The 18,431-nt window shown below is 37.8% G+C and overlaps 1 protein-coding gene across 1 annotated transcript in view; it reads right to left on the bottom strand.

The window, feature by feature from the left end:
* PCSK5 (proprotein convertase subtilisin/kexin type 5) overlaps nucleotides 1–18,431 on the bottom strand; it is a gene marked incomplete at its 5' end in the record, with an annotated part of 197,611 nt that overhangs the window by 11,296 nt on the left and 167,884 nt on the right. The window contains 3 exons of the mRNA XM_083817086.1: nucleotides 1,109–1,252; nucleotides 8,913–9,049; nucleotides 17,983–18,171. Coding sequence (XP_083673212.1) covers nucleotides 1,109–1,252; nucleotides 8,913–9,049; nucleotides 17,983–18,171 — 470 coding nt within the window. The remainder of the gene's footprint in view (nucleotides 1–1,108; nucleotides 1,253–8,912; nucleotides 9,050–17,982; nucleotides 18,172–18,431) is intronic.

Here is an 18,431-nt window from a genome sequence, read left to right as displayed (position 1 = left end):
ATACAACAAAAGCTAAGAAGTTAGTGACCTTTACAGCAGAGATAGTAGCGTTTCATCACCTACCAAAACAAAGAGTTCAGCAGTTCTCAATCAAAAATAGGGACTGCGTGTCTGACATGCTGGGGCAGAGGAGTGCAATGAAAGTTCTAAAGTGAACATGGTCCTGCTGTTGGCTTGCAGGAACTATACTCAAGATTCATCAGCCATAACTTTCTACATAATGCTCATGACATTGTTGGATTACAAGTAGGAAACTGGCAACTTATTCTGCAGGACCAAAAATTTAAATCTACTGAAGTCTAATGAAAATAATGAAAAATCTCTGTGGGAATCAACAAGAAACAACACATGTAGATGTAGAAGATAATGTTCTTCACATATATTTGTGTGCATATGCATATATATATTTTTATGAAAAGCAGTGCATTCTTCATAGCATGCTAACTGCAGCTTAAAAATATAAAACTGTATAAAACTCATATGGATGAAAGGCATATGTATATAATTTTAAATTATGAAAAAAATAGTTCTGATCTTAAATTAAGAAACCAATTCACTGAACTCCCACTACTTCCATACCCTGAGAAGAAAATCCGGATGGAGCCCTATTTTTGCAAAGACATGCTGTCAGCATCTTGTTCTAGCCTCAGTATTTTAATTTTCCCATTTATAAATACCATAAATCCTCATAAATCCTGCATAATTATTATCTGTTTTGCCATTGCACTTCTAACTAAGCACATGAAATATAAATATAACCTTATTCTTCTAGTCAGAGAAAGTCCAAGGAAGGCTCAATGTATTGATTATGTTTCTGTTTCACTATTTTTATTATTATTATTATTTTTCTGGTAACTTTCAGTACCACCTAATTGTTTCCCAGATGTGAAGGGCCACAGACCCTGCTGTGGGGTCAGAATCCTAGTCTTCAACTAATGCAAAAAGACTAAGAGACACATACCATAGAAGAGAGCACATACTGAGTAAACAAGCCAGGAGCCTTAGCAATGTCTGGCCATACATTAACAATACAAAGTCCAATGAGAGAAATATTTTTATATGCATAGTTTTGCATCAGTAAATGCACAGAGCGAACGAATATACACACCTGAATAGTCATCTGTTCCATAATCTTCTGTAGGATCTTCAACTGGACTGGACCGCACTCTTTCCACTTTTGGAAAATCATTTCTTGGTGAGTATGGCTGGATGGATGTTCCATAGAGTACCAAGGACCACTCTTTCAATTTGCCTAGAAGTATTTAAAATCTAGTTTTAGAAACCATTTCTTATTTTCTCTGTCTTAAAAAACATATCACTTGTGAACGTGACCTCTGAGTAGGTATGGAAGACTTTGTTTTTGAAGTCGGTTTTCTTAGTTTAATATAGAGAGCGCAATCTCTGCTTCAGTATAAACTGATAAAGCATACTTTCTTCAATCAGTTTTATACGGTATTATTTTTTGCACTCCTCTCTCTTGTAAGTCTAATAAAAGTTTGCACAGGTTGAACTCAACAGCTCCTGAGTTGGAAGGAACCTACAAGAATCATTGAATCCAACTCCTGGCTCCACATGAGACTACCTAAAAGTTAATCCCTGTGACTGAAAGCGTTCAAACACTTCTTGAACTCCAGCAGGCTCGGTGCCGTGAACGCTGCCCTGGGGAGCCTGTCCCAGTGCCCGACCACCCTCTGGGTGCAGAACCTTTCCCTAACACCCAGGCTGACCCTCCCCTGTGCCAGCTCCATGCCGTTCCCTCGGGTCCTGTCGCTGTCCCCAGAGAGCAGAGCTCAGCGCCTGCCCCTCCGCTCCCCTCGTGAGGGAGCTGCAGGCCGCCATGAGGCCTCCCCTCAGCCTGCTCTGCTCTGGGCTGAACAAACGAAGTGAACTGAGCTGCTCCTTATATGTCTTCCCCTCCAGACCCATAGCCATCTTTGTAGTCATCCTTTGGAAGCTCTCTAATAGTTTTATATCCTTCTTATACTGCGGTGCCCAAAACTCACACAGTAATCAAGGTGAGGCTGCACTGGCATGGGCTAGAGCGGGACAGTCCCTTTCCTTGACCAACTAGCAATGCCGTGCTTGATGCACCCCTGGATATGGTCGGCTCTTTTGTCTGCCAGGGTACACTGATGACTGATATTCACCTTGCTGTTGACCCAAATCTCCAGATGCCTTTCTGCAGGGCTGCTCTCCAGCCTCTCATCCCCCTGCCTGTACTTGGCCTGTATAGCCAGGGTTGCCCCTTCCCAGGTGCATAATCTGTCACTTCCTCTTTTTAAACTTCATGTGGTTGGTGATTTCCCAACTCTTTAATTTGTCAAGATCGCTCCACACCGAGGAATCTCCTTTCACTGAGGAATGTCAGCTATCTGACGGATAGTAACTGAATTCTTTTAAGTGGTTTATATTGGGGTGAAAGATGGCAATCTCTGTTATCTGGTTGTCTCTTGCCAACTCAATTTAATCTTTATGTGATAGAATTTTCTACATTCCATGTGAAACCTCTGTTCTATACTCATTTTTTAAGAAACTGTAGTAAAGAGTATATCACATAATTGTTTCACAGAGTAACTTCCAAATTTTTTGTAGCTGAAGCAAAGCATTACTTTTAAAGAGAAATTCAATCCTGATTTTAAAAATTAACCGATGAAGAATCTACTATGCTTGCTGCCCAACTACTGGTTAATTGCCCTGGCTTTCAAACTCTATGCACTTTATTTTCAGTTTGTCTTATCCCAGCTCTAGCTCACAAACACGTAGCAATTTAGTCTCCCCTAAATTAAAAATGCCCAAATCATCTATTTTCCACCTGTTTAGACATATGGGGATCAGGCTACCTCTCAATGTTCTTTAGAGTGATTCAGCAGTGTTCTTAAAGGCATTTTTCTTTTTAGCAAGGGATTCACATAGGGAGCTGATGTTTAACAGGACATGCAGTCATCTTTACAGCCTTTTCAAAAATATAGCTTCTCCATATACAGTCTCTGTCCTTTCGGTATTTTAACCCACTCCCACACCATATTGACCATAATATATTGGATGAAATCAAAAAATGTGTGTTTTGCTTCATTACTCTAATCTTTTCCTCCTTGTCCTTATTATTCTCCAATGATCACTAATGTTTCCAAGTGTTGATTTTATATTTCTTCCAGAACACTGGTAAAGATACTGAGTACTAGAAAAAAATATTTGCAAGTACCCACTAAAAATAACCTTAGGCACTGATGCTTCTCAGGCACAGTGTATTGCTGTGTCTGGACTTACACATATGGAAGGGCTTGCGTTAACATATCCGCAGGAAGGATTGGAGCCATCAATATACACCTAATGCAAACGAGCAGCAAGGGGGAATAACACAGGGTCTCTCAAGAGATTAGCTGCCTTTTAAGAATGGTTCAGTAAATAAAGAAGGAAAAAAATCATGTGACTTGCCAGCAAATAAATGAAGTCCGCCTCAAGGCAGGTTTAATTTGCACAATGAAAATATTTCAATAAATAATTATATATACATACACACAACTTTTATAATGAATAAACAAAATGTGCACTTTTAAGCCAAAATCTTTCTTTGCCCATTTTTGGCTGCTTCCATCACTTAGTTTGGCTAGAATAATACCTTATTCTGCTTGTATTTAGTACGTAACAGAGGTTCCACATTGTGTGCTCGGGAGAAAGGGTATATCACAGTGTTTCACAGCAAGCACATGTCCTCCTCCATAAATTCTACAGAATTAAATGCAGAAATCACATGCACTACATTTATGAACTGGACCCTGCATTTCTTTACGGGTAACAGATGTGGCATTACCTTGCCAATGCAGGGATATGATGACATGTTGGCTCTTTGTTCTCAATTTGATTACAGGAAAACTGCAGCTCTTAATTATAAGACCTTTCAATAGCTAAACAAACACATGCACACAAAGAAACAAGAAACAGGCATGATGGTGATATTGATGTGATAAACTGCAGGCTACAGTGATAAACAAGAGGCACCATAAACTGTGTTTAAGCACCACTTGTTTACTACACATTCTGTTGCTTGCAGAGACCAGTCCTAACATGAACAAAAATCTGAGTTTATCCACTATGAATATGTCAGGCACTTTCAAAACTTTTTGAATAGAAATGTTATTGGACAACTTTCATTATGAGAGAAGCACAAATCTAGAAAGCTGGGTGACAAATTATAAAGAATATTCAATGAACCAGGATCCAAATTCACAACCAGCGTGCATCATGTGAAATACAAATACATGCAAAAAATCTAACCAGTTTAAAGCAGTATTTCACATTGAGGTCAAAAGAAAGTAAAGAATAAATTCTCCAGCAAAATTCCTTGAGCATAGCAATTTCCTCCACCACACTTGACTGGGAAAGTGTGCCTTCTCCACATCCCCTGGCCTTACTGTCCCTTTTCTTCAGATGTTGGATCTTTAGGCTTTAGTCCTCACAGAGCAAAAGAAATCAGTCCCGTATGATTAGTCACTGTACCACTGAGAAGAATATATATAAAGTATAGAAATCAATATATCAGTAAGACCTATACAATGACTCTCATAGAATGTGATGTGCAGGAACAGGCTTTAATGTGTATGGCTGGAAATGTAGCTGGTCTCTTTAGACTGTCCTGGTGACATAAAAGGGCTATAAAAATGCCCAGAGGATAGCCCAAAGGAACAGTTCACAGGATGGCTCTGTGTTACCTCTTTTCTAGGCTTCAGTACAGGGAGTGTGCCAGGGCAGAGAGAAGAGATTAATAGCTGAAATGTGTTGCTCTTTGGCTCTCCTTTATGCCTGTTGGATGAACCACTGGGTTCTGGCACACAAAAAGGTGAATCACGGAATCACAAAATGGTTGAGTTTGGAAGGGTCCTCTGGACATCAGCTATTCCAACCTCCATGCTCTAGTAGGGTCCCCCGAAGTACATTACCCAGGATTGTGTGCAGACAGCTTTTGAATATCTCCAGGGGAGGAGACTCCTGTGGACAGCCTGTTCCAGTGCTCAGTCACCCTTGCAGTAAAGTTTTTCCTCATATTCAGATGGATCTTCTTGTGTTTCAGTTTGTACCTGTTGCCTCTCAGCCTATTACTGGGCACCACTGAGGAGAGTCTGGCCTCATCCTCTTGACAATCTCCCTTCAGAAACTTATCCACATTGATCAGACAGCCCGAGCCTTCTCTCCAGGATGAACAGGCCCAGCTTCCTCGGCCATTCCTCATATGAGAGATGCTCCAGTCCCTTAATCATTTTAGTAGCATTTCTCTGGACTCGCTCCAGGTGCTCCATATCTCTCTTGGACTGGGTAGCCCAGAACTGGACACAATACTCCAGGTATGCCCTCACCAGGGCTGAGTAGAGGGGGAGGATCACCTCCCTTGATCTGCTGTCAGTGTTCTTAATGCAGCCCAGGATAGAGCTACCCTAAATCGTCCTTCAGGCCAGAGAGGTTCCTGACTTCTTCAGGAATACTAAGTGCAAAATGGAGTTCAAAATCATTGATTTTTGTCTGTTTTCTTCTCAGTAAATAATTACATTTAAATTATGTAGTAGCTGATTAATACATGTTCTCTATCAAATTCAAACGGACTGAAAATAAAAAACCTGTGCTGGGCTGTACTGTCATTTGGGGGACCTAGACAGACTAGAGATTTGGGCAAAGAGGAACCTTGTGAAGTTCAACAAAGGCAAGTGCAGGGTCCTGCACCTTGGCAGGAACAACCCGAAGCACCACCACAGGCTGGGGGCTGACCTGCTGGAGAGCAGCTCTGCAGAGAGGGACCTGGGAGTCCTGGTGGACAGCAGGCTGACCATGAGTCAGCAATGGGTCCTGATGGCCAATGAAGAAGGCCAATGGTATCTTGGGGTGCATTTGGAAGAGTGTTGCCAGCAAGTCAAGGGAGGTGATCCTGCCCCTCTACTCAGTCCTGTGTAGGGAGTCTCTTGGAGTGCCATGTCCAGTTCTGGGCTCCCCAGAGCCATACTGGACATACTGCAGAGAGTCCAGCAGAGGGCTGCGAAGATGATGAAGGGACTGGAGCATCTGTCATATGAGGAGAGGCTGAGAGAGCTGGGCCTGTTTACCTTGGAGAAGTCTGAGAGGGAATCTTCTGTATAGATATCTGAAGGGAATGTGTCAAGTAGATGGGCCTAGACTCTTTTCAGTGGTGCCTGGTGACAAGACAAGAGGCAACGGGCACAAACTGAAACACCAGAAGTTCCATCTGAATATGAAGGGGCACTTCTTTACTGTGAGGGTGACAGAGCACTGGCACGGGTTGCCCAGAGAGGTTGTGGAGTCTCCTTCTCTGGAGATAGTCAAAACCGGCAATGTGCAATGTGCTCTGAGTGACCCTGCTTGGCAGGGGGCTTGGACCAGATGATCTCCAGAGGTCCCTTCCCACCTCAAATGTTCTGTGACTCTGTGATTCTGTGTAACCTCGGTATACTTCTGTTCTATGTAGTCTGTATCTACTTTCCCAATTACCCCTTTAATGAGCACCTCTTTTAGTGCACTGGAAAATTTGCTCTGCATTTTCTTGTTTGATTAATGCCACTTTCCTAACAACTTTTCACCACTGTAAAGCCATGGTGAGAAATGATCAGTGCAGATAAAATTAAGTGAATATTGAAGTACTGACAATGTTGTTATTTCCTTTCAGATCTCTAGAGGATGACAATTGGAATTTGAAAAAGCTGTGCTTATAAGTTAACCTCTTGAGTACATAGTTGACATTTAGGTGATACCGGCCACGCTAGAGTTATCACAGACTTTAAAAAGAAGTTGTTTGCTGCTCAGCTATTTTGAAAATAACACTGATTATCCTGGTCTTCAGTAGGGACTTATGTGGCTTGTATTATATACCAGGTTTTAAAAAAATTGGGTTATGACGGCTGGTTTAGCATCCTGGAAAAATTCAGATTATGCAGACAATTTAGGCAATAAGAGAATTTGATTTGGTGGCCAGATAAACAGAGAGACTTTTTTAAAAAGCAGAGATTACCTATCTGACTATCTGTTTTATTTAACAGAATACAATTCAGCTAATGAAGAGCAGAACCAAAGAACCAAAATTCTCATTCAATTCCATTGATTTCAACTGCAGTTGAGTGAGAATGATTTGTGTTAGAATTTTTAAGGTAGAAAATCAGCACTTCCATTTTGTCATCATATTGAAATGAGAAGGTTTACTTTTGTACAAAGAAAACTCTACAAATCCAGTTAAGTTTGGCCTATGTTCCACTTGGAATAGGAAGGAGACTGGACAACATCATGTTTCCACATTATAATTCCTCTGGTGCCCTGGCTTGCTCTAAGTCGCAGTGGAAATAGTTTTACTGAGTTTCTAAGCTGCAGGAGAGCCTGGACAAGCTGCCCTCCCAGCACGACTAACTCCTCTGAGAGGTATGTTTACCTTGAATAATTGAACTGCACATAGCCTTCAGTTCAGTCTGAACAATTCAACAAACCAAACTTCAACCAAGAAAGTGTATTCCATTTACTTTTCTGGTTGCAGAAAAATTAATGGGCATTTCTTGGACAAAGCAGAATTGTCACAATTAGCATTCTTTTAGAAAAGGCAAATATATGTATGTGTCCCATCGCACCAGTGTTTCTTATTTTAAAGAGATTTTAAGCACTTCAGTTTACATTTTAGTCAGTGTTTCTTTATTTGTATATACAAAAATATTTTTCATGGCTTCAAGTACTTTAAGTTAACATATATGTCTTAAAATTCAGACATGATTTTTAGCAAATCAATTAGAAAATCCTGAATGCTTTTTGAGTTTTGAGTAGTTCACTGAATTATAAACTAATTATATTGCTGATGTCATTGTAGTCCTCAATATAATACTTTAAAGCAGAATTTGTCACTTCCAATGTAATATCATTACATTCTTACATGCTGCCCAATCAGAGTAGGTTTAAATGTAGATTTAGGGGAAATAAATTCCAATACATTAGTTGTATTTATCTCTCTGACATATTTTAATCTATATGACTTGCTTAAGTGACATTTCCCCTTTGATTGTTTTTATTAAAGGGTTTCCACTTACTTTGATGTGAGACTCTAAAGGAAGGACTATGCTCAGTATCACGCATAAACACCGCAATTTTTCTCTGTATATAATGTATCTTTTTCCTAATGGTTTTAAGGTTGAATTTTTCAGTAGGTGCAAATGGACATATATACTCATCTCTCAAAACCAGCAAACAGAAATAATAATTTACTCACGTGGGTCTCTCTGAAAGATCTTCCCTTAATCTCTATTTCTTTCAAAGTGCTTCTACTGAAATACGTTAATGAAACTGACCAGCACAGTGGAAATTAAAATCAGAAGAATGCCTGTAGCGTTAAAAAAATCACTACACAATACTGTAACTTCTTTCAAACCTGGTACTTGCAATTTCATGCAGGTTTTTTTTGTTTGTTTGTTTGTTTTTTTTCCCTTGAAAACTGTGACTAGTAGAGTTTTGGTTTTCTTTAAAACACTGATTCTTGTAACATTTCAGCTGATACAGGAGTCATTCTCTGCTTGAAGAATTCACAGCTGGTATGATCTAGCTCTAAATGTTCAAAGTATCTTTTCATACTTTGAGGCAACATGTCTGAAGGCAAAAAAGAGGGCATTTTACCTTTGAGAAGATGAAATTCTCTATGGAAACCAGAAGAAAGTTCAGAATATAAGAAAAGCATGTCTTAAGTGGCAAACAACAGCAACATAAAAATGAAGAGTACACTAATAAATTAAGAATAATGCTCTTCACAGTTCTGCTTTCACACTTGTCTTTATATAGTCAGATGTTACAGATGTAAATAAAAGGTGGAAAGCAGTTGAGGCAGTATTAGAAACTGCAAACATTCCTCCAAGTTCACTGAGCTCAGATAAAGACTTGAGTCATACCTGGGGTCTTGAAATTTCTCAGCTGAGATGGAGTGTCACAGATTTCCAAGATCCAGTCACCTGCTGCTTTTTCACTCCAGCAATGAGTAGTCATAAACTCCCAGTTTTTGAATCCTTCCATGGAATGATCAAATAGCCTACAATAAATCATATTTTAAGTGAACCATTTTATTTGTGGTGCTAAGCCTCCAAGTCTGCAAATTCTCGAATGATATGCTATTTAGCCCACTCATTTATCTGTGCCTTTACTTAACATTACACATGATGGTTTTCCCACAAATAGTTCAAGTACATTCAAGAGTTTCCTTACTTTTTCAGTGGAGGAGATTATGTGAGGAGATAATGTGAAAGAGAATAGAAAGAGAAGTCACTACAAAAAAAAAAAAATCACTAATGTGATTTAATAGAATGTATATCTATTGGGAAAAGTGCATATTCATTGCTTTAACAGCAAGATGTAAATATAAACAACTTTTAAGTTGGAAAATTTCTGTAACATTCATTTTTGGCATTGGTTTTGAACACCTAAATGGGATTTAAAAATAATAAAAACTATTGAGTGACCAAGACAAATTAGCAATTCAATACATGCAACTGCTTGTGAGGAAATCGAATGTAATGGAGACATTGGTCTCAAATCTTAAATGACCAAGCTACTATTCTTTTCAAACACTTGACAGGATGGAGTTTGTGTAAAACTGAGAGTTGATGGTTTCATCTAAAAACACTGCTATATTTTAACTACTTAGATCTTGGGTTGGAGCTTAGGCCTGGATTACAATACTTTCTAATACAGGGGCCCAGTTCAGAAGCTGCTATGTGATACTGATCTGGATGGGAAAGGAGAAGGAGGACTGGGCAGACATTTTATTGCCTAAAACTGGAATTTATTACTAAAACTTTGGAAAGACACAAGAGAATTTACATTTTTATTCAGTGCTCACCGTATGTCTGCTTGGTACCCCAAAGCTATTGATGGGAGCTATAATCAAAGCTGTTGCCTTTATTAAAATGTCACAGCTCACCTTTGAAATATATATATATATAAATATACATATAAATATATATATAAATAAAGGTGCATATATATTTATGCATATGTATTTGTCACTATTTTACCGTGGCCTTAAAACATGTGGAAATTTCACTGGTGAGAGCAATGTTTAAATATTTCTCATTAAAAACAATATCTATTTCTTATTAAAAATGATATCTACGGTAGAAAATACCTTTAAAACATTTTTATTTAATTATTTAAAACCTTTTCTATAGGATATAGAAATATCTAGCATTAGACTACAAATATAATAGGATATTTTACACTCACTTGTTTCTTTATTGTTATTTTCTAAGTGATTTTCAAACTCTAGTTGTTCTAGAAGGTTGTGAAGTTCAGCAGGCAAGCATTGGGAAAGTAAGATACTTTTGTAGCACTGTATGCATCAAGTTCTTGTAAAAGCATTTGGACAGGATATGAATAAAATACTGTACTTCTAGCTGAAAACTTTGGTCATGTCAAAAACACTTCAATAGGACCTCTATGGATTTGTATTCGTGAATCCCTTTGTAGGACTCAGCACATACCTGATTTGCACTTTCACTTGTGCAAACTTTTTCCATTTGAATAGATAGATACCTACAAAAAGTACTCCTTTTTATTACTGTTGAAAACATTATACTGAAATCTAGATACACCTTTAAAATTAGACTCATTTTCACTATTAATCAGGTGAGACTTTCTTCTCATGTAACTCAGTGTATAAATATTTTATATTTATAAATACAATATATATATGTACATATAACATATACATAGAATATTTATACATATTTTATGCATATATATGTGTGTATGTTCTCCCATCAGAACTGGCCTGTTTCATGTCACTGTTAATTCAGCTGCTTGAATACAGCAAATTTCACAAACACATGGCACACATCATTTACTGAAAGGGTAGAAATTATTATCCAGTTACTACCCAGTGTTTGCATGTGGGTATGTTCAATTTAACTTATTATGTAGGTTATTTCCAATAGTTAGTCAAATTGTCATACAGTGCTTTGCTGATAACTAATTATTAGTTTCTGAACATGGTATCATTGAGTTAAAGCAGCAGTATCCCTCTCTGACATTATAACAAAAATATATAGTATTGTGTAACTACTGCACAATTATATTGTAAATTCTGTATTCATTTAACTTCCTTTCACACGTATAGAAACACTTTTTACTGTAATTAGTTCAATATTTCCCATAGTATTTTGTGTTTCAAGTTGTCTGTATGCCAACTTTTAGTATTTTAAAATGCTATCAGATTCCATCACTCCTTTAAGACATTTGGGGAGAAAGAGACAAAAATTCTTTATGACTTCATCTAATGAATAAAAAACACTTCTACCTAAAATATGCTATGGCTGAAATTGTAAGCTTTCATATCTCCATACATGGAAACAGGGAAAAACTAATATTATTTCATAGACAGTGGACTAGATTTTGGAAAGTATACTTCCCTAAACTTTTTTGGGAAAGATTTGAATTTTATGAAGGTTTAAGCTTTTAATGTATGAGTTTTGTTTCTAAAAATGAGTCTGTAAATGAGTCAAAAAACTACAGACAGATCAAAAGAATAGATAAAAATGTAGAAAGGTAGTGATTCTGAGGCCATCGGCAAGTGCAAGGTGTGTGAACTCAATGATCCAAGTATTTTTGTGTTGCTCTGCATATGCACTAAACTCTCAAATAAAATATCCTGAATTTCCCTTTCAGTGGTGTTAAATGATAAAATGATTTAAATAATTAAAAAAAAAAGTTCAGTTTTTTTTTTTCTTATTCAAAAAGAAATACATATGGAATAACATCTTTTAAGGAGCCTGGAGCCAGTCCAGATGGGTAATTGATTTTAATTGTTATTTGTCAGATTGATGCCAAGTCAGAATTCATAGTAAGGACACATTTATACATAGCTTCTCATGGACAGTAAATTTTTAGTACATAGTCTGATTAATTGTTATTTATCTGTTCCTGGTTATTGTAGATTAAGATTTTTAGTTAAACAAGACACTTAGAATACTCCAATAATTTTTATGACCATGCTCATATATGTCTGCAATACCCACACTCATGTATGTAACAAACATGCTTTTAAGGACCAAAGTGGGTGACAGCATTTGATTCTTCATAACTTATTTGTTGACATAACCACAACAGAACAGATATGTTATGCCCAGGTGACCTTTCTCACTAGAGCACATTCAAGTTAGGGTGGGTGTGATTACATGACTGTCTATATCCAGAGAAACTAATTTTGGGCTACTGCATATGGTAAATAGCATCGCATTTAAAGATAATGACTCTTATCTCTGAGAAATTTTTTGACATACTCATTACACACCATATGTAGGTCTATATGAGAACATATATTTTACAGAGTGCAGAGTAAAATACTTATTTCCTTAAAATAAATTTGAGTCTTGGACTCTTCCACTACCACAAGCTCAGCCTAGAAATTGCATTACCTTTCTGCTTAAGAATATAACTTCAACCAGAAATATTCATTTGTAATTAAATTTTAGACACAATGGGGGACAATTAGCCACTTTTAGGAGATTCCACAATTAGGAACACAAGGCTAGAAAAGAAAAGTGTTTCAGTTACTTAGCAAGGAATCTCTACACTCCCAAATGCAAAGAAAGTAGATTTTGTTTTAATTTGTAAAATTGATTCCTTTTGTGTGAGAAAAAGCATTGGAAGATACATTTGGGAACACCACAATCACCCATCACAAACAATAAAATATAAATGTATATAAGAGTCTCTTTTTATTATCTAGATCTTCTTCTCATCCCAGGATGTGCAGCTGCAGATGACTGACAGCCATGCTATGCATATTCAACTTACCAGAAGGAGAGCCAGGACACATATACCCTGCACTGGCTGGTGGCTGGGGTTGCAAACAGTGGAGTAGCTAGCAAAACAAGGCTATTCTCTTCTCTGTAACAGCAGAGAAGCTCCAGAAGGAGCTTTAGTAGGCTCCAGCCTACTAAATTGGCAGCCTGACAGGCAAGCAGTCCTTGCCTACTGGTGTAATTGGCCACAACATTTAAAGCGAGCTTGTATCTTGAAAAATGAGAATATCAGGAATACAAAGCGTATTCCTGAGCTCTGCACCTGCAAAGGCTTTAGTCAACTATTCTCCTTGAAGCAGCTCTTTTCCACATGGTTCAACCACCTGCCACCTGGGAGATGTAACCCCTGAACAACTGCAGACAGCCCAAACTGACTTAACCAAAGCATTGAGTCAGGCAGTACTGCTCACCTGCATTTAAGTATTCAGGAAAAAAAAAAAAAGAAATGGTCAGAGGGCACACAGGCACCTCAGAAGCTTTCTCACCTACATATGTCAGGGATGATCACTTAAAACTTCTGGATATGAGATCTAAAGATTTATTTAAAACATATGCATATGCATTTTTTTCTTAAATTTACACTTTAAGTTTTGTTATTGCAGTTAATTTTATGAAGCAATGGAGTCCTCTTTCGGAGCTGACATGAAGAACGTGTTTGTAAAATAGTATCAGCAATAGGGTACAATGTCTGCCATCTGAGATGCTGGAGAAAACAGCAGCCATCATCTTTAACTATGGAGAGCTTGTCCCCAGGGACTGCACATATCATCATGAAATGCTCTGTCATGACCTAAAGACCTGTCATGCTGCTGAGCTACATACGCTGTACTACTCAGACAGCTGTGTGCCTGATGCTTATAGATGTCTTCTAAAAAGCTGTGTGTGCTTTCCTATTAATACATAAATCTTCAGAAACCTCACTCTAACTAAAGTGAGAAGAAATGCTAATGCAAGAGCATGAGTGAACTTGGTTCCATATATGGACTTTTCCTATCCTGATGAGTCAGGTAGGTTGAAAGGGATAAATGATTAGGGTAAGGACATCAGTATAGACTGACTCTCCATCACACAATGCAATTTATCCAAGTGAAACTCAGCGCAATAAGTGCTATTATAGTAAGATTGAGGTTGGTCTAGTTTTTGTATAGCTAGGAAAAGATTCATTTTTTCTCACCATAGTAGCTGGTGCAAATGCGTAAACCCTAGGCATTCGTCCTCTTGTATATTTTACACTGCTTCTCTTCTTCATTTAACACAAAACTCAAAAGCTAAGACATTTAGCTGGATCCTAAATATGTGCTCACCCATTTTTCCTCACTTCCACTTCTACTACAGAAAATTATTTCAAAATTTTAATTATGTGTTCTAATTTTCTGCTATAACTGAACTAGAAACACTGAATTCTACAAGCTAATATATGCCTAATATGCAGAACCCTCTGATTAATTATTTACTACTCTCAGTCATGAAAGAAAGGCATGTGTCATTCTAAATCTCAGATATATTTGCACTTCATTTTTCTTCCGTGTTCCAGGATGGATTTTAGACTTACACAGAGGATAGTGTCACTTAGATGCATTCATGTACTGCTTTGCACATTTAACCCCATTATTTGTTCTTGCAGAGGTGGACAAATCAACGGTAATTTTTCCTCTTTGGTACAAAAAGAAGCTTAACTTTTTTTTTTTTTCTTTTTTTTTTTTAAATAAAATAAAATATTGGTGTTGGGTCTCTAGTGTTCCCAGAGCTCTTTAACCTATATAATGCTAACACTGATGGTATAACAAAAGAAGCATTCTAATATTTTTTCAGATGTATTGATGTTGCAATTAAAGGAGTTTGAAGAATGGGTGGTAGAAAGGTAGTAGGATGTCAAATCAAAACTAAAAAAGATAAAAGATGTAGACAACCTGAATGAAGTAAAATATAGTGGGTAAGAGTTGCAAGACAGTTTTCTGAGAACTGCTTCACCCCGTAGACATTGTACAAAGGAGAGGATTATTGTTTACTCATCCTGGATATAATAATATCACCAGCATGTCATTTTCAGTTACTCTAACAGTAAGACTCAGTATGAAGGTTGACCCTACCCTTTTCTTTGTATTTGTTGTATTGTTTTTGTTATTAGGTTGTAAAGTGTAAACTTCAGATATAAGATATAAGATGGGCTGGTCCAGAAATCAAAATGTCCTCCTATAAAGAAAGGTTTCAGCTACTTCTGTTCACCAAGATTTTTTTATGGAGTGATCTAGCAAGCAAGATTAGACAAGAATACCTCACTTTTGATCTAAGAGATTTCTGCAGGGAGGGGTATTATTAAAATTTACTGATTATCTAAGATTTCATTATAGGAAAAAGATGGTCATGAAAATACTTCCCTTTGTTTTTGAACAGAGGTATTATTAATGTCAGTGCCATATAAGCATAGGAAGCTAGTGGCCTGGAAAGTTGCCACCACGTGGCTAAAAAATTTCAGTTACGCAGTTCGAATGGCAGCAGCTGCTTTAAATTTAAAGGGCAGGAATTAAACAAACCGAAACTCCACTGGGAGACAAATGAGCCCCAAGTTTGCTTCTTCTGCCCTTTTTCTATTTAGCTTCTCCTCCATGGCCCCTCGTACTGAGTGTACTGATCTTAGCATGTCTCAAAAACACTGAGAAAACAATGCTGCCAAATCCAATGGCCAATTGTTTTCAGAAAGGGGATACTGTTCCCCTTTGGACTTAACTGTAGCCTCATCCTCACAGCAGCCAGCACTTTCCAAGCCTGTATTTTGCTCTGTTGCAGTACATCCAATGTAATCATGTTTAGTACTTTCCAAACAACAAAGCAGATGTTCCCTGTAATGCAGTTTTTGAAGAATGCACATGAGGCTCAAGCCAGTGACAGTGTAATCCACCAAATGCCTGCGAAGGAATCCACATCGCCTCTGACTAACAAGTTTTCTTACTGAAGTCATTTCAGGGGATGCCAACATTAAGGATAAAATATGCAGAAAAAAGGCCAGATATTGCCTTGAGGGACCTGCGCGTCAATGCACCAGAAACTACTCAATGACTCTTCTCCCAGAATTGGTGCAGAAGAAGTGCACATGTGTAAAATATACCTTTTGCACTTTAAGACATTTTACCAGCAAACTGTTTCAAATTAAACCCAGATGAGTAATGGTAAAGCAATGAGGTTTTTCCTGGGTTCAGTAAAAACAGCTGGTATTGCTGCTATTAATCATGTACGTGTGCATTAAAAGGTCTTGTATGTCTGAGAAAAGCATCTCAGTCAGGTAGTAGCAATGTACAGCAGCCTCTGGGACCTTGGCCTATAGAACAAAACCCACCAGACTGCTTTCTGCCAATGCATCTCTTCATGCTACCTGTACTTGCATCTTTATTCTAATGTCCTCGTGATAAATACTTTAGTAATCAAATGTCTCAAAATTAAATGCATTCTCATGTTAGCAAATAACAACTCTTCCACTTCACCATAAGAAAGGGCTTGTGAAGTCTCTAGGTATTTCAGACCTAGAGTTTGCAAAACGCCTTTATTCCTTAATATTATTACCCCTGATCTGTGAGTTTGTTTCATCCATATGTGACTGACAAGTCAGTATACCTCTGAATCTTGCATGGGAAAGGAATTTCTGGTGTGACGGTACAAGTATTTGCTTGTTATTAATAATTCATTTTTGCAAAATGGCAAAACACTAAAAGGTCTTTCAGGTTTCTTTGTTTTCTGGTTAGCCTTCTGATAGTATAGGGTAAGAAACAGCTCAACATCACTGTATTTTAATAAATACCTTTGCATCTTTCTACCACAGGTACAGAAAAATTACTTTCTAAGGTTACAAATAGACTGAATTAGACTTTGTACCTATTCCACATACCAGTCATCACCAGAGGTGAACTGTGAATACTGGAATGTCTTTATCTCCCACTTTCTGTGAGTCAACTGCAAGACATGAATGTCTAGAGCCAAAAGCTAGCTGTGTTAAGACCACTGGGTTTACACGAGATTGTTTTGTTTGGATACCTAGGTGGAGGAGTTTTAGACTTTCTCATTTTGAAGCACGGAAGAATGGTTGCATGAAAAATGGAATAGAAAACTAAAGAGGAATTTATTCAAAGAGAAAACAAAAGCCTGATTCATAACTGTTTTGAGGGTAGAAGTCTGCCTTGGCACAATTAGCAAAAGGCAAGGTTTTTTGTTCAGGGTAGCAGTGAAATACATAGATATTTATGGTCGTGTTTTATCAGCAAGGCACTGATGGCACTCATAATGAAACACAGGAGTTATTCTTGAGTGCCCCAAAATTCTGGCACAACTTGTTCTCTATTTCATACATTTATGTCTATAGTTTGAAGAATATTTTCAATGAATCTTTCCTTTTAAATTAACCTCATCTGTAATGAAAACGTGGGTTTACATCTCTGTCAGAACCAGATCAATTTGAGCTCCACCTGTCTCAGAAATAGCTCCTTCCTCTCAAGAGGAAAGATAGGTCATTTTACAGCTGAGGGTCAGGAAGACATGCAGTTCTCCAGAGCTTTACAGTCACTGTATTGACAAATTTGGCTGGGATGATATGGATATGAATGTGGGGCAGTCTGGAAAGCTAGCAAATTCCTATTCATTAAAAGTCCTGAAGAGGGTGGAAACTGGCGACACCAGGAGTCATAGCTGTATTCACAAAGCTTAAAGAAAATAGGAGTAGAGAATTACTATTCTATTTGATTTTTATTACTAGTGAACAAAGGATAAGAAAAGAGAGAAATGAAAAATAAGTGCCAAGAGTATGGCAGAAGAACACATCCATTCAGCTTCAGTTTCCTTCTGTAACACTAAGCCTGTTACTATTTTCTTCAGAATTTCCAGCCATCGAATAATTGGTGAGCCACACAAGGCTCACAAGGCACAAATAGACTAATCTTTGTTTTAAAGATGATGATCTTCAGCAGATTTACAGCTTACACATCTATTAATGAAGACAGAGATTTACGTATTTGAGTTCATTTGCACTTCATTTTCTCCATCTTTCTCTGAAAAAATGATTAGCCTGTGTCTGTCAGGAAACCTATGGTAATGGCTTGACAATTCTTTGCTGATGCTGCAGTCTCAGTGCAGGCTCTGCATGCTGACTTGATTGTGAAGTTGCGTTGTCATACTATACCTGTTGGCCAAGAGCTGTGATCTAGTTCCGGAAGGAGAGGTTAGGTAAATTGCCAAGTCTCCACGTCGAGGGTGAGTAATGGTGATGCGCACAACAACGTGCTCCAAGTAGATCACATGGTGGTTAGGATTATCTGAACAGCCAGTGGCTTTGTAAATTGAACGGACAACGCTGTCGGGTCGTATTGTTCTATAATGTAAGCATATAAAACAACATCAGCATTTCTTGCTTCTTCTGTAGAATAAGACAACCCAATCACTTTTGCATAGTAGTGAATGTCTTTAGTTTTAACACTTATTTCCCAGCAGAAACACACCACAGTGTAATTTTACTGCAGCTCCTGGCAACTGCCCGGCTTTCTGTTAAGGGCTATGCTGATATGTCCACATGTTAAAAGAGGGTTGTGAAAAACCTGTAAAAGGAATAAGCCTTTGGGACAGAGCATTTTT

The sequence above is a fragment of the Anser anser genome, assembly GCF_964211835.1.
Source record: "Anser anser genome assembly, chromosome: Z".
Taxonomy (NCBI): Eukaryota; Metazoa; Chordata; class Aves; order Anseriformes; family Anatidae; genus Anser; species Anser anser.
Note: the sequence above shows the minus strand (reverse complement) of the source record. Positions and strands in the feature narration are given on the sequence as shown.